Here is a 16,114-nt window from a genome sequence, read left to right on the forward strand (position 1 = left end):
CTGTGTGAAGGACACAGTAAGTGAATGACGTCACCCTGTGTGAAGAGTGAATGATGTCACCCCTGTGTGATGAGTGAATGACGTCACCCTTGTGTGAAGAGTGAATGATGTTACCTTTGTGTGAAAGGCCCAGTGAGTGAATGACATCACCCCTGTGTGAAGAGTCAATGAGTGAATGACGTCACCCCTGTGTGAACAGTGAGTGAATGACGTCACCCCTGTGTGAACAGTGAGTGAATGACGTCACCCTGTGTGAAGAGTCGGTGAGTGAACAACATGTGTAGGCAGGCGCCCCTCGATCTACAGGGAGGTGGGCACATAGCCTGGGCGGGCCTCTTGTCTCAGGTCCTCCGTGGATGTCACTCCACCCTCCCTCTTCTCTCTGACCTTCTCTCCACACCCGGCTGTGCCCTGTGGGAGCTCCTGCAGCTTCTGCACTCAGCCATCTCTGCTCCAAAATTCACATATGCACATATGGTTCCTCCTCAAGCACTTGTCGTGAGACAGGAAAGAGGCTGCCCCTGTGTGTACTCACACGCCAGCCCTGCATGCCTCGTGCCCACAACTCTCTAAACCAGGTCACGCTGAGACCAGGGCCATGCCTGCTGCGGGAGCTGCAGAGGCTCGGGATCCAAAGCCAGGTCTCCGCAGGGCAGCACGTTTTCCTGACAGCCAGGGACAGGGCCGTGTCCACAGCAGGTGTTCATGAATGCGGCCGCAGCGTTCTCTGGAGTGGGCCATCCAGAGGCTCCCACACATTGGCACAGGGCATGTGCAGAATGTTCTAGAGCCTTGGGTGGCTCCAGCACCACAGGTTTGACACTTGGCTACAGCGACAATGTCCTTCAGGAGATTTTCATCCTTCCCCTTAAACACTGGTTTCCACTGCCTCTAAATACCTTAACAAAGCTGCTGAAATCACCTTTTCATTTCTCTAAACAGGCTCCCTTGTATAATTAACAAGAGCCACGGGCTCGCAGCTCCTTCCCTCCCATCCAGTCTCTGTGTCTGAGCAACAGGAGCCAAACAGGAACCCAAGGCCCCGGACTTACTCCACGTCGGCGAACACGCTGCTGGGCATCTGCAGGAGGCGGGCGACGTCCTCCACCAGCTGCCTTCCTTCCTCGGGGCGCAGGGGGCTGCGGACGACAGCAGGGATGGGGAGCAGTCACCACAGAGCCAGCAGTCCTGGAGAACTAAAGCCCCGTGGCCCCACAGCCCCACTCCCTGGTCCCCACACACACCCTGCTCTCCTGGCCTGGGGTCAGCTGACCCCTCAGGCACAAGGGGTCACCTGAGTTTTCAGCAACCAGACAAACAGTGCAGTGCGGACCGGGCTGTGGGAAGCACAAGTGGCTCACTGTGCGGTGACTGGCTCCTCTCAGCCTTCAGTAAAAATACAATAAAGGGGAGAAGGGAGAAGGGATGGGCAGGTGTGGCGGATGCTGGGCCTCTGACTGCGGACGGGGCAGATCCATGGAGAAAGCACCTGTTTTTAATGGGCTCTGATGTGAACCAGGCCCCAGTGAGGGGTGATTTAACCACCCAGTGGAAGGGTGAGCGTGGAAACCAGGCAGCCAGCCCACTGGCAGCAACTCAGGGCGGCGGGTGGGGGCACTCGCGGAAGCCACTGTGGCCACAGACTCCCCACAAGGCCGCCTGGCTGGGGACCTGTTCTGTCAAGAGGCCCGAGCCGTCACCAGGGTGGTTTGCAGCTTGATGACTCATCCTGAAGGCTAGCATTCAGGTTGAAAGTCACGAGTCGCCTGTGAAATCCTGTTAGTACCACTTTAACGGAGTATTAAGTTACAGTGTTATGTAAAAGCATGTTGTACCGCAAAGGCTTTCACCCCAGCAGACCGAAACGCCTGCATTCCTCATCCAGTGAGCATGCAGGATGCCAGCAGGGCGCCAGGAGCTGCTTCCTCATGCAGCAAGGAACAGCAAGACCAGCCCTGCTCTCAAGGGATTCACGTTCTAGAGATGCTGTAGAAATCAATTGTACTACGATGGGTTGAATTATGTCACCTAAAAATTCATATGTTGAAACCTTAAAACCCAAATGTGAACTGATATGGAAATAGGGCCATCATAGATTTAGTTAAGCTGAGGTCAATAGGGTTATCCCTAAGTCAGTATCACTGGTGTCCATATGAAAGGCGGGTTCAGACTCAGAGACAAACACACACAGCGCAGGACGGCCTGAAGACGCCGGGAGGAAAGCCCAACAAGCCGAGGTCCTCTCGGGCCAGTGGCAGCAGGGGCGAGGCCGGGAGCAGACCCTCCTCAGCCTCAGGGGAACCAGCCCTGCCCACACGTGGGTCTTGGACTTCCAGCCTCCGGGACGGGGAGAAGATGGATTTCCCACTCTGGAAGTGTGTGCCAGCAGCCCAGGCAGACTAGCTCCTGTCGGCTGACAGTGAGCTCTCCGGGGGAGACAGCTGGGTAGAGAAGTGGCGTGCAGGGCTGGGGAGGGAAGGGCACAGAGGAGAGACTGTCTTGTAAAGTGGGCTGTAGGAGGCCTCTCCAGTGGGGCCCTGTTTGAACAGAGGCGAGAGATCTGGAAACAGAGTGGCAGACAGTGAGCAGAGAAGGCGAGGGGGCCGCGGTGCCCCATGGTGAGGAGGTAAAGTCACAGAGCAGCTGGGTAGGCTTTGGCTACTGCACCAAGCACTCCTCCCTGCACATGGGCACAAGTTCTCACTCCACAAGCAGATTCTACCTTGGCATTAACTGCATGAATGAATGAACACAAAAATGTCAAAAACAGCAAAAAGTCCAACAGTTTTAAAATCATTAAAATGTAAACTATTAAATGAACCCCACTCAATTTACAAAGTTTCTGTAAAACCAAAGTAAAGCAGGAATGAGATTTGGGAAGATGGTGAGTAGGAAACACCAGGAATCCGTCTCCCACCTGACAACATTGTGCTGGTAGGATCTGTCTGATGTAACCGATGCTTGAACTCTGAAGCCTAAGGAAGGCCTCCAACTTCTAGGGGAAGGTCTGGATACACCTTGCAGTCGATGTCAGCTTTCATCACAGTAGGAGCTACCCCTACCTCACCTCCAGCCCTATGGTAGGTAGCTGTGCACATGTTCCTGGAGCAGCCTGCACACACCGGCAGGAGCCAGAACACGCAATACAGATGTTGTCCTCCAAATATTGGGAATCTGTAATCTCACTGCTGATTGCTGCTTCTCATCACAGAGGTGCAGACAAGGAGGAAGGCACCATTGTTTGGCCACCTCCTCGTTGCTGCTCCTCCCCCTCTGGCCAAAGTGACTTACAGGGGATTTAAAATGCTAACACCCATTTTTTCCACCTTCATTTTTCTCTTTTTCCACTTTTGGGAGCCATAAATTAAAGACAAGAATATTCAAAAGTAACTGAATATACAGGGAAAATTAGAAAGTCACCACACATGCTCAGGGAAAGGCTCAGACAAGACCATAAGTTTACACCTCAGGCTGATCCTTGGCACAGAAACAGCCTGCAACAAATTTAAAAGAAAGACAAACAAAAAATATCAAACCTATGGAAAGATAATCTGATTTCCAGAGTCAGATTAAAATTTTGAGTTTTCAACAAAAAATTGCAAGGCATATAAAGAAACAAGAAACTACAGCCCATTCAAAGGAAAAAGGTAAGTCAACAATCACTGTCTCTAAAAAAAGACCTGATGGCAGATGTACTAGGCAAAGACTTTAAAACAATTGTCATAAAAATGCTTGAAGAACTAAAGAAAGATGTAAAAAAGTAAAAAAAAAAAAAAAACTATGTATGAAAAATGAAAATGTCAAAGAGAAAACCTAAAATATAAAAGAAATTCTGAAGCTCAAAATACAATAGCTGAAATTAAAAAGTTCACTAGAGAGATTCAAAGGCAGATTTGAGCAAGAAAACTAAAGAATCAGTGAACTTGAAGACAGGACAATGGAAATTATTGAGTCTAAGAAATGATAAGAAAAAAAGATTGAAGAAAAGTGACAAAATCCTAAGTGACTTGTGGGACACCACCAAGAGAACCAGTATATGAATTGTGAGAGGAAATTGTGCCAAGAAGAAAAGAAAAGAGATAAAGGGGCAGAGAAAATACTTGAAGAACAATACCTGAAAACTTCCCAAGTTTGATGAAGGACATGGATATAAACATCCGAGAAGCTCAATGAACTCCAAGTAAAATTAACTCAAAGAGACACATTTTAACTAAATTTTTAAAAGACAAGGACAAACGGAGAATCCTCCTCTTACATTTGAAAGCAGCAAGAAAGAAGCAGTTCATCACATACCAGGGTTTCCAAATATTATCAGCAGAAACTTTGCAGAACAGAAAGCAGTGAACAAATATATTCCAAGTGCTACAGAAAAAAAAAATAAACCTGTGAAACAAGAATCATATATCCAACAAAATTGCACTTCAAAAGTGAAGAAGAAATTAAGACATTCTTAGATAAACCAAAGCTGAGAGAGTTTGTTATCACTAGACCTGCCCTGCAAGAAATATTCCAAGGAGACTTGTAGGATGAAATGAAAGGACACTGGACAATAACTCAAAGCCATATAAAAAATTACAATCTCAATAAAGGCAAATATATGGTGAATTATAAAAGATAGTGTTACTGTAACAGTGGTTTGTAACTTCTTTTAGTTCTCTATGTGATTTAATACAGACTAGTATATATCTTAAAAACTATCACTAGATAAAACTAGTATTATTATAACTTTGGTTTGTAACTCCACAATTTGTTTTCTACATAATTTAAGAAATGAATAAATTTTATTTTATTTTATTTTATTTTTTATTTTTATTTTTATTTTTGAGATGGAGTCTCGCTCTGTCGCCCAGGCAGGAGTGCAGTGGCCGGATCTCAGCTCACTGCAAGCTCCGCCTCCCGGGTTTATGCCATTCTCCTGCCTCAGCCTCCCGAGTAGCTGGGACTACAGGCGCCCGCCACCTCGCCCGGCTACTTTTTTGTATTTTTTAGTAGAGACAGGGTTTCACTGTGTTAGCCAGGATGGTCTCGATCTCCTGACCTCGTGATCCACCCGTCTCGGCCTCCCAAAGTGCTGGGATTACAGGCTTGAGCCACCGCACCCGGCCAGAAATGAATAAATTTTAAACAATTACTAGTTTATAACCTGGGACATGCAATGTATAAGGATGCAATTTTGTGATATCAATAGCCAAAAAAGGTGGGTAAATAGCTATAAAGGAGCATAACTTTTGTATATTATTGAAGTCAAGCTAGTATAAATTCAAGTTAGTGTTGTAATTTTCAGATGTTAAATCTAATCCTCTGTGATAAACACAAAGAAAATAGCTATAAAATATGTACAAAAAGAGATAAGAAAGGAATTTAGGCATTTAATTTTTAAAAATCTACTAAACACAAAAGAAGATAGTAATGCAGAAAATCAGTGGCAAAAAAATCCATAATGAACATAGAAAACAAATATTAAAATGACAGAAGTCCCTCCTCATCATTAATTACTTTAAATGTAAATAGGTTAAATTCTCCAATCAAAAGACAGATACTAGCAAAATATGATATTCCACAGATCTTTTAAGGACTATTTCTATAGTACACAATAAGGGATATCTATTTGCATTAACTGTAAGCATAAACATGACAGTCTTTGTTTTCAAGCACGTCAGTAATGTCTTCTTTTTTTGTCACCCAGGCTGGAGTGCCGTGGCATGATCTTTGCTCACTGCAGCCTTGACCTTCCCAGGCTCAGGTGATCCTCCCACCTCAGCCTTCCCATTAGCTGACACTACAAGTTCATGCCGGCATGCCTTGCTAATTTTTCTATTTTTTGTAGAGATGGGGTTTTGCCATGTTGCCCAGGCTGGTCTCAAGCTCCTGGGCTCAAGAAATCCACCACCTTGGTCTCCCAAAGTACTGAAATTATAGGCATCAGCCACCACACCTGGCCAATGTCTGCTTTTAATGTAAGAGATAGCACTGTAAGTGTATTATTGCTACATTTTTAGTTTAACGTAAAAGTTCCAATTTTGACTATTAAAGGAAAGTAAAATATTTACATCACTAAGAAACCTCATAATGTACCTAGACTGTATAGAGTACTCTTAAAACTCAACAACAAAAATACAAACAATACCATTTAAAAATGGGCAAAGGACTTGAATGGACATTCCTCTAAAGAAAATATACAAATGGCCAAAAGCACATGAAAAGATGCTCAACATCACTAATCATTAGGAAAACACAAATCAAAACTACAATGTGATACCACCTCATACCTATCAGGATGGCCACTATAAGAAGAAAAAGACCCAGAAAATAATAAATGTTGGCAAAGATGTGGCTAAATTGGAACTTCTGTGCCTTGTTGGTGAAAATGTCACATGGTGTATCGAGTGTGGAAGAGTATGGAGACTCCTCAAAAAATGAACAATAGAATTGCATTTTTATTAACTCCACTCCTTGGTATCTACAGCATCCCCCGTTAGCTGTAGTTTGTTTTCTGTGGTTTCAGGTACCTGAGGTACAGTACGAGAAGATATCTGAAAGGCAGAGACCACATTTACACAAATTCTATTACAGTAAATTGTTACAATTGTTCCATTTTATCACTAGTTACTGTTGTTAATCCCATACTGTCTAATTTATAAATTAAGCTTTATCATAACTATGTATGTATAGGAAAAATCGTAGTTTATATAGGGTTCTCCACTATCTGAAGTTTCAGGAATCCACTGGGGGTCCTGGAATGTCTCCCCCTTAAATAAGGGGGACACTACTTTACCCAAAAGGATTGAAAACAGGGTCTCAAAGAGATGTTAGTGCCTCACGTTCACAGCAGCATTATTCTCAATCACGAAAGCACGGGGGCAACCAAAGGGCCTACTGATGGACAGAAGGAGGAGCAAAGCGTGGCCTGCACCAAAAGCAGAATATTCTTCAGCCCTGAACAGGAAGAAATTCAGACACATGTGACAACATGTGTGAACCCGGAAACATGATGCTAACAGAAATAACCTGGGCATAAAAGGACAAATTCTGTCTGTCCACCCATGTGAGGTTCCTAGAATCCTCAAATTCACAGAGAAAGACAGTAGCGTGAAGGGTGCGGGGGTAGGGTAGTGTTTAATGGGGACAGAACTTCAGTTTTACAGGATGAAAAGAGCTCTGGGGATGGACAGTGGTGACGGCTGCACAACAACACAAATGTTCTTAATGCTGCTGAATTCTATGCTTAAACACGGGTAAGACAGTACATTTATGCTATATATATTTTATCACAAGAAATTGGGAAGATGAAATAAGGTGATTAGTGTGAAAGCACCGTGACACGTGGCTGCTCCCCACATCCAAGGCAGTGTACCAGTCTTCATCCCATCTCTGCTTCAGCAGAACACTCCTCGTGACTCACGGAGAAAGCTGAGCCAGGTTCCTGCTGGGTCCCTGGCAGAGGTCCTTTCTGCTCCCTGTCTCCAAGGAAAGCCTGTGGCATATTCTTTAAAGTGGATTTTTCAAGGTCGCGTTCCGTGTAATTTTACAATTGAGAAACAAGCCACTTTCCTTTCAAGAGTAGCTGCTGGAAGGGGAGGGGTCCCAGATGTCCTCTCTTTGCCTGCACATTTTGGATATCTGCTGTAACCCAGGTCGGCCCCTGCCCCAAAGCATCCTCCAGGGCCATCTGAACAGCTTGTGAAGGGCGCTGGTGTCAGAAAGGGCCTGAACGGCCAGATGTTGGGCCAGAAGGGAGACAACAGGGAAGGGAGCCAGGGTGGGCCACAATGGTGAGCTCAGGCTGCAGCTGGACAGAGCAATGACCCACCACAGCCGGCTCAGCTCCACCCTGGCTGAGACCAGCGCAGGCTGCTGGGAACGCCAGCCCTGAATCCAGCCAGCCTCCCTGCTCCAAGCCCACCCCTCCTGGCAGGCAAGTGTGATGCTTCCAGAAGAGGCCCTCCTTCCTTTCCTGCCATGCTTCCAGACAAGCCCTTCCTTTTCTTCCCTGTGGCTGCAGGTTCCTTCCTCCCAGCTCCTGTGCTTCCCGCAGCCTGGGCTTTTCTCTCTGCCTGAGCCTGGCGGTGACGGCTCCCACCGCTGACCTGCCTCGCCTCAGCCCCCTGCACCCCAGCCTCCCTGGGCCTCCCCATCCTTGGAGTCATTAGGAAGAGGGCAGGTGGAGAAGGGCAGGTGGAGAAGGCCGGGACCAGCCACACCACTCCAATCGACGAAGACAGAAACTGCTGCTCTTCAGGCTTTCCCTAAAATTCCCTCTGTGCTTTGATTAGCACCACTCAGCTCATGACTTATTTTAAAAGGTCTCTAGTACTTTCATATTTTAATCCTGCCTCCCCCCATAAACTGCAAACTCACTGAAGGCAGGAGCCACGTGTCATCTGAGTTCATTTCTTTCAAGCCTAGTGCCCCACGCAGAGAATAAACCAACTTCCCAATCAAAGTTTGCTACCAAATTCCATGAGTCTCCTTTTCTAGCATGTTTCAAACCAAGGGGATGGTGTGAGGACATGGGAGGGGCTCCACCACAAATCCTGGGTTCAGCCCTCTGCCCTCCACCTTCCAATATGGAAACCAACAGAAGCATCCACAAGACTCCTACAACATCCTGAAGACAGTGAGGAAGTCCACACGCCCAGAATGTGTTTGCGAACCCGCCGTCTCCACAAGCCAGTGTGTCCCCAGTTACACAAAGTGTACGGGACGTGCAGTCCACCCCATTCCTACCTCAGCCTGGCAAGGGGGACAGTGCCGGCCGGGCAGCCAGGGACGTCCCGGCCCCTCTGTAAAGCGGAAGAGTGGTGGCTCCATTCTGTAAAGCAGACAAACAAGACAGGCCTGACTGTGCTCACAAGGAGCACGCGGCCATTTCTAGTTCATCTTTAAAGGCACGGCCATCGTCTGTCATTCCCAGGCCTGAATTTCCTTAGAAAGCAGTTGGACGTCATCCTGAAAACGAGTGGGAGGATCCAGCAGGTGCGATGTGCTGTGTCTGCATGTGGCGGCTTCCACCCTCAATACCTGGACGCTAATATTGCCGTGGAAGAGAAACAGGCATGAGCCCTTTCATGGGGTCAGGGTCGGAGCTGGGAGTGCCTGTGAACGCAGTGGGAAGGACTTTCAAAGCTAAAGATGGTGTCTCCTCTCTCTAGAGCGTCTCAGTTCTGAAAGGGCAGCGGCACGTTTGTGACGTCTCTAAGCTCAACCACGTTGGACAAGCCTGTTCCTATGAATCTACTGAATCAACCACACAGGAGGCCCTAAGGCCTCGGCAAGCACTCGCTGGAGGGTGAGAAGGGACAGTGTCCTCCTTCCACGATGTCCTCCCAGCCCCGGTACAGCACTGGGGCTTCTGTGTGGCATCCACATCACCCTGAAATGAATGCACGGGCAGACAGATGAGCAGAAAATGACTACAGGAGTGTCACCCCTAAAAATCAGACTAGTGAAAAGTACGTCGCGGTTGGAAATACTCAGAGTAGTAAAAACTCTGGGAAGCTCCTGTGCTGGATGCCACACTAGGCCCCAGACGGCAGTGGGATCTGCCACTCAGCAGACCCCTGAGGAAAGCACTATTATCGGCCTCATTTTAAAGAGAAACCGAGGCTAGAGAAACTGAAGTCATTGCCCAAGATTACACTACTAAACTCCCAGGAGAAAAGCTCAAACGGAAAAGGTTATCATTCAGGCAACGTTCCAACGTAGGTGCCCAGAAAAGCGGGGTGAGCCCGGGGACCTGTTGCAACCTACACTCCTTCTTAACAAAACCGAAGGAAGTCTACATGAAATTACATGAAATTTCTCCACATCTCATTTTGGCAACCTTGTTACTGCCTCTTCCTTGCGGGCCAGATGAAATCAAGCCGAGAACAGGACCCATCATCCCTGATGCTCCTGCTGACCACACTCTGTGCTTCTGCAGCTTCACCCGCCCGATCTGGGACATTCTACAGACACCACAGCGACCGACGCCACGGTGACCGACAGACGCCGCAGTTTCCTACAGACACCACGGCGACCGACGCCACATCTGTCTCCACCCTGGATCCCCTGCACGCCCGCTCTCTTCCTGCAGGAGTCTAACGTCAGGGTCTGGGAAAAGGAGGCTTTGATGCTTCGTGCACCCAAACTGAAGCTTCCTCCTGCGGTCCACCATGCAGCCCTGGAGCTCGTGTGCCCCACCCACGCCGACAACCCTGGACCACTCCTAGTGGGGCTGTCCGCACCATCACCTCTTCCGGGCAGAAAATCAAGAGGAAAACCACTGTGACAACTTATTTTTGGGCATACGGATGAGACTGTACTGCTCACTATAAACACCCTTTAAATGCCAGCAGCTAACTAAAGATCTAGGTATGGAAGGTCTACATAGCGTCACCTTTAAAAAGTACGCCAAGTAGGATCAGGAAGTGCTTCCAACGGGAGCTGTGAACCCGTGCTGACCCAGGTGGAGCTGGTTCTCTAACCTGACTGGACCTCAGACCCGTGCTGACCCAGGGGGAACGGGCTCTAACCTGACTGGACCTCAGACCCGTGCTGACCCAGGGGAACGGGCTCTAACCTGACTGGACCTCAGACCCGTGCTGACCCAGGGGGAACGGGCTCTAACCTGACTGGACCTCAGACCCGTGCTGACCCAGGGGAACGGGCTCTAACCTGATTGGACCTCAGACCCGTGCTGACCCAGGGGAACGGGCTCTAACCTGATTTGACCGAAGCATGCTGAGTCAGCTTCCAATAGGACAGAGAGCACTGGTGGTCTCTGCATGATGTGTAGAGACAGATGCAAAGTCTGCGTGTGATTCTCCCCATCTGTCCCACAGAGAGGCACAACTTCTAGCAGGCCTCTCTGAACTTCCCATTTGCGTGTGTTGTTCCAGCTGGTTTACTGAGTGGCCTGAAAAGCTGCTGGTTTTGAGTAGAGCCCAGAATGAGAGAAGGCTCTGCAGCAGCTCCAGGCTCTGTACAGGCTACTCTGCCTCCTGGGCCACATGACCCAGCAGATCCAAGGGTGCCTGAAAGGGCAGAGGCAGAGATGCATGTTGTATGGAGCCTTTGGCAGGTTCCTCTCGAGGTGAACTGACCCTTAGGATGTTGGGGCAATGCTCTGCCCTCCTTGTGGATAACGACTGCCTTTGAGAAACAGCTGCTGGCCCACTATGGGGCTTTAGTAGGGATTGAATGCTTAAACATGGGACATCAAGCTACCATGGGACCTGAGTTGCTCATCATGAACTGAATATTTTCTGACCCACCAAGCCAGAAAGTTGGGTGTGCACAGCAGCATTCCGTCATCAAATGGAAGTGGTATGTGTCCGGGCCTAAGTAGGCCCTAAAGGCACAAGTCACATAAAGAAGTGCCCCCAATGCCGACGGTCCCCACTCCTGCTGCACTGCCTTCTCTCTCCCAGCCTGCACCTACAGTCTCCTGGGGAGTTCCCTAAAATCAGTTGATGGAGGCAGACCTGGGCCTGGCTTCCAGATGGTTCTGCATGATATGCAGGCACCCACGTTAGTGGATAGTTGCAGCACTACTGCCCCTTTCTGGAACACCCCTAAAAGGACAGTGGTGAAGGGAAATTCTCCGACGGACAGAACTATGGGCCGTACATCTGGCTGTTTACTTTGCTTGGAAAGAGAAGTAGCCAAATGTGTGATTATTACAAATTAATGGGCCATGGCCAATGGTTTGGCCGGATGCTCAGAGTCTTGAAGACACATAATGGAAAATAGGTGACAAAGACACTTGAGAAAGAGGTGTGTGGACAGACGTCTCTGAATGGGGAGAAGGCATGAACAGGAAGCTGCCTTCCGGGCGGGACAAGTGCAGAGTTGGGGTCTCCTGTGGGAGCCTGGCTGCCAGGGATGGAGGGAGGGGCCTGGCGGAGTGTCCCCAGGATGCACCTGCAGAGCTGCCAGCCAGCCTGGGCCGCGCCAGGGCTGGGGTCTGTATCTCAGGAGCAGTGGAGTCACAGCCAGATTTCAACAGGAGAGGGTGACGGGGCCAGATTTGGTTTTGTGGAGTCCTCTTTGGATTCAATGTGCATGGCGGGTGAGAAAGACAGAGCCATTATGCAGGTGTGCAAGAGAGAAGGCCCTGCAGTGCGGACGCGAGAGGCTCAGGCAGCCTGGACCAGGGTGGGAGCAGGGAAGAGGGAAGAAGGGGAGACAGCATGGACAGAGCCATAGGAGGGGAGACAGCTGGCCGTGGAGGGAGCCGGGTGGGGCACAGAGCCCACCGAGCTGCCAGGCTGGCGAGACGTGGCTCAGGCCCAACCATGGCACTGGGTCTGAAGACCCTGACTCTGCTTCCCCTGGGCGGAGTCTGATGCACCTGGGAAGGGGCCACATGGAGGCGTCCCCAGGGCACTGGCATGGGCAGCGCCACCCAGAGCAAGAAACAGCCCCCGGGAGCGGGGCAGCCACCACCGCGCCGCCTCCCAGAAACAGCCCCCGGGAGCGAGGCAGCCACCACCCGCGCCGCCTCCCACGAAGCAGGGCTGTCAGGAGCCGTCAACACAGCTTGGGGGCTCTTGGTGATGGTGGAGGGAACACAGAGGAGAGGTTGGATCCCAGAGGAATCACAGAATCAGGGCTGGTGGGAGGCTTCACTGAGAACGCAGGAGGGAGAGCAGAACAAGGTCCATAAACTGGAGTTTGCAGGTAAAACTGCGGCTACAGCGATGACCAGAGATTCTGAGTCTTAATTCAGGGACTTGGGGACTTGGTTAAAGCTATTTCCACCCTCGAACAATGACGTTTCTGTAGCCCTTACCAGGGCATCTACAACTTCCCGCACTCAAACTCCAAACAACCAATAAGTTAAACTCAGAGGCTTCTGACTTCCTTCAGGGGAAAATTACTTGTTTATCTTTGAATCTCTTATCTTCCAGAGGCGTTCCTGGGTCTCCAACAGCACAGGGCGTTTCATAAACAGGAGTCTGACTTTACAGCTGGGGGCACCAAGGCCCAGTGAGGCTGGCAGGAAGCAGCCCCCACAACCCACGATTCAGAGCTGGAAGGAAGGGCCTGCCTCACGTCCTCCCACAGCCACTCTCCCGCCTCACGTCCCTCCCACGGCCGACCCCCGCCTCGAGTCCCTCCCATGGCCGCCCCCCTGCCTCGCAGCTTCCCATGGCTGCCCCCCAGCAGGACGGACTGGATTGCTGGTGATACTGAGATTTGGGAGTTTTTGTTTCCTTCTTCTTCCTCTTTTTTCTGCCCTGCCCCATGCCATCCTTTCTCACCTTCTTCTATTCTAATGTAAAAGCAACCATGACCATTTTTACCCATCGGGGCTACACTCCCACCCTACCTGAAATCTTCTTAAATGGTAATAAGTCCATCATGCTAAAGATATTCTTTCAAGACCACAGAGCGAAGAGGAGCAGTGACAAGGCCGGGCATGTCCACCCTCAGGAGGGGCCTCTACAGAGGTGAGGGCTGCGCTTTCTGAACAGGAAGTTACAACACAGTGTGGAGACTGAAGAACAGGACAGAACTCCCGAAATCTGCCCTGGTGCCAGAAACACAGAATCCATCCTCAGGGTTTCCTTTACTCTAACAAGGAAGGACGAGCAGGAAGCGTCACCCGGACCCCGGCTGCACCCTGTCCTGACGCCCTGCTGGTTCCCGCAGTTCGCTCTTCTCGCTGAACCCCCGAGGGGCTCCTGAGAGGTGAGGCCTCCTGGGCAGTCACTGGGATGGGAACGTCCTCTCCAGCACACCAGCCCCCGGAGAGTGGGCAGTGGTTCCTGAGTACTCGGTGGCTTTCACATTTCACATCTCACAGTGAGCTGGGGAAGGGGCTGGGGTGAACCTGCCCGGCCAGGGCCCCCACCAAGGATGGCAGATAGAGAGACTGAAGCCCCCACCTCCTTCCAGACTTCTGGTTCCAAAGTTCCCCTCCCTGGCCAGTGGGTCCCTGCCTTCGCTGGCCTCTCTGAATTCCACATTCCAACTGAACCCCCACAGAACCCCCACACAGCAGCCCCTAACGGTGGCCCGGCACCATCTGCCATTTTGCTGCTTGTCTTCTCCGAGGTGCAAGGAAGTTTTGTCATAAGAAAAACTTAAAGGAAGAAACATTTCAGCTGCATCTGTCTCTCTTCGGAGTGCTGAGAGGCATCGGAGAGGTCAACGCTGCCCCACGCCACTTTTTGCACATTCTTCCCTCAGTCAGCCTCCCCGCAAGACTCAGGGCTCCAACCTCTCCAGCTTCCCTTCGTGGAAATCCATCGGCCCCTCCTCTTTCAAGCAACACTGTGTTCTTCCCACTGCTGACAGAGGCTGCTCATCCGGGCCCCTGGGCCCTGCTCTGCGTGCACCCTGCGTTCTCTGCACGCACCCCGGGCTCTGCTCTGCCTGTGCCAAGTTCTTCTCTCCACAGCCCAGAAGCCACACACCGCAGCTGCCACTCCAGAGACCAGGAACCCCAAGCACAGGGGCGTTTGCCACATTCCAGGTCTCGGGGCTGCCATGGACCTCTCACCAGACTTCCGTGGGTCAAGGGCCCAGGCCACCTTCTCCAGCAGCACTGTAGCCGCCACCCCAGACTCAAGCCTCTGCCTCGGCCCCCACGTTTTCCTGACTACAGGTTTCACTTCCCCAAAATCCACCCCACTGGCTCAGCGTGGTCGTTCCACAGGATACATCCCAATCCAAAGGGGTCTGGGGTAGGCAGAGAGAGGCGTGTGCATGTGAGCTGTCTCTGAAGCTCTTGTCTCTGGATTTAGAAGGCAGGATCCTCTTTGCTGAGAGGTAAGGGGCTCCCTCCTCCCTACACCTGGTGTCCGTCCTGTGATTCCTCCTGGAAGCCTAACACGAAATCATTTTAAAGTTGTCCTTGGAGGACTGGGGCGGCTGTCCTGCCCTTCGTCCAGTCTTCAAGAATCCCTTTAGTTTGTAAAAAGGATAAAAATGTAAATGGCAAAGGATTACTCTGTCCATCAGAAAATGTGAGAGAGAAAATCATGCCCGGAAAAGCCAAGCCCTACCGTCCTCCCATCTGAACCTCAGCACGAAGAGCATGTGGGTGCTGAGGTGACACCGAGTTCTCAACCACATTCCTCTCCTTTCTGTGGGACAACCAAAACCACAAAAGTCCCCCTTTTTTAAAGAACGCCATCTGTGTCTTGGAAATTAATAGCTGATCTGTCCAGGTTTAAGCTGAAATCTGGTGAAAACCTGCCCAGGGGAATCACAAATTATTAGTCTGATAATAGGGCAAAAACCTCAATCTCTTTGCAAGAAGAGAGGAGACCTCACGGAGACCTCACCTCATGCAGTGCACCTTGCCCCAGCGGCACAAATTGTTGACAAAAAGCTGTGCTGTCTTCACCGGAGAGCTTCCAACCAATTGAAGTCGCAAAGGAAGAGTCAGCCAAGATAACATGATGATTTTTTTTCCTTTAACCCATTGCTTGTAGGAGGTAAATATTCCAGTCCCAAAGCATGGCCGGCGAACCCACTACAAGAAAATAAACTCCAATGCAAAGAAAAACCCCAGCTTTTTTCTAGTGGAAAGTCGCAAGTGCAGACAGGAGATGACCCGGTGTGATGGGTCTCCTTCCCCAGAAAGTGCGAGGCTGCTGCGGACAGGGGCCCTGCTGTCCTTCCCTCCAGGGTGAGCCCATGAGCAGGAATGGCACAGGACTGGCGGCTCTGCAGGTTCCCTAGGAAACCACACCAGCCTCCCACTCTCTGGTGAACACCTCGGTGCCCATCTGGAAAGCCCTTAAAATGACCAGATCACACGGTTCTCTGGGGCACTCTCCTACCCCAGCCGTCCCCCTGCAAGGGTGGCTCAAGTCCCCAGGACACCTGCAGGGAACCACGCAGTGTCCACAAACACAACATGGGGGCCCCCAGGAGAAAAGAGGGCTCCAGCTCGGGGTGAGGAGACACAGGCAACCAAACACACACACGCAACATACTGCACACCACACCTACAATACACACCACACACACCATGCAACACACTACATGTCACACATACCACATATACAACACACTGTGCACCATGCACACACACCACACACATACAACACACACCATACCACACACCACGCCACACACCACACACTACAACTCTTAAACCACACAGCACACCACA

At 50.4% G+C, this 16,114-nt stretch overlaps 1 protein-coding gene across 2 annotated transcripts in view; it reads right to left on the minus strand.

Annotated features, from left to right (window-relative positions):
- The window catches only part of PTPRN2 (protein tyrosine phosphatase receptor type N2), a 984,778-nt gene that overhangs the window by 534,293 nt on the left and 434,371 nt on the right, over window positions 1-16,114 (minus strand). Inside the window, exon 10 of one of the 2 annotated variants that reach the window (XM_023225377.1) lies at window positions 1,053-1,139. The exons of the other annotated variant lie outside the window; for it this stretch is intronic. Within the exon in view, the coding sequence (XP_023081145.1) occupies window positions 1,053-1,139 (87 nt within the window). The remainder of the gene's footprint in view (window positions 1-1,052; window positions 1,140-16,114) is intronic. 2 annotated transcript variants of the gene reach the window in all.

Source organism: Piliocolobus tephrosceles, chromosome 8 (genome assembly GCF_002776525.5).
Source record: "Piliocolobus tephrosceles isolate RC106 chromosome 8, ASM277652v3, whole genome shotgun sequence".
Classification (NCBI taxonomy): domain Eukaryota; kingdom Metazoa; phylum Chordata; class Mammalia; order Primates; family Cercopithecidae; genus Piliocolobus; species Piliocolobus tephrosceles.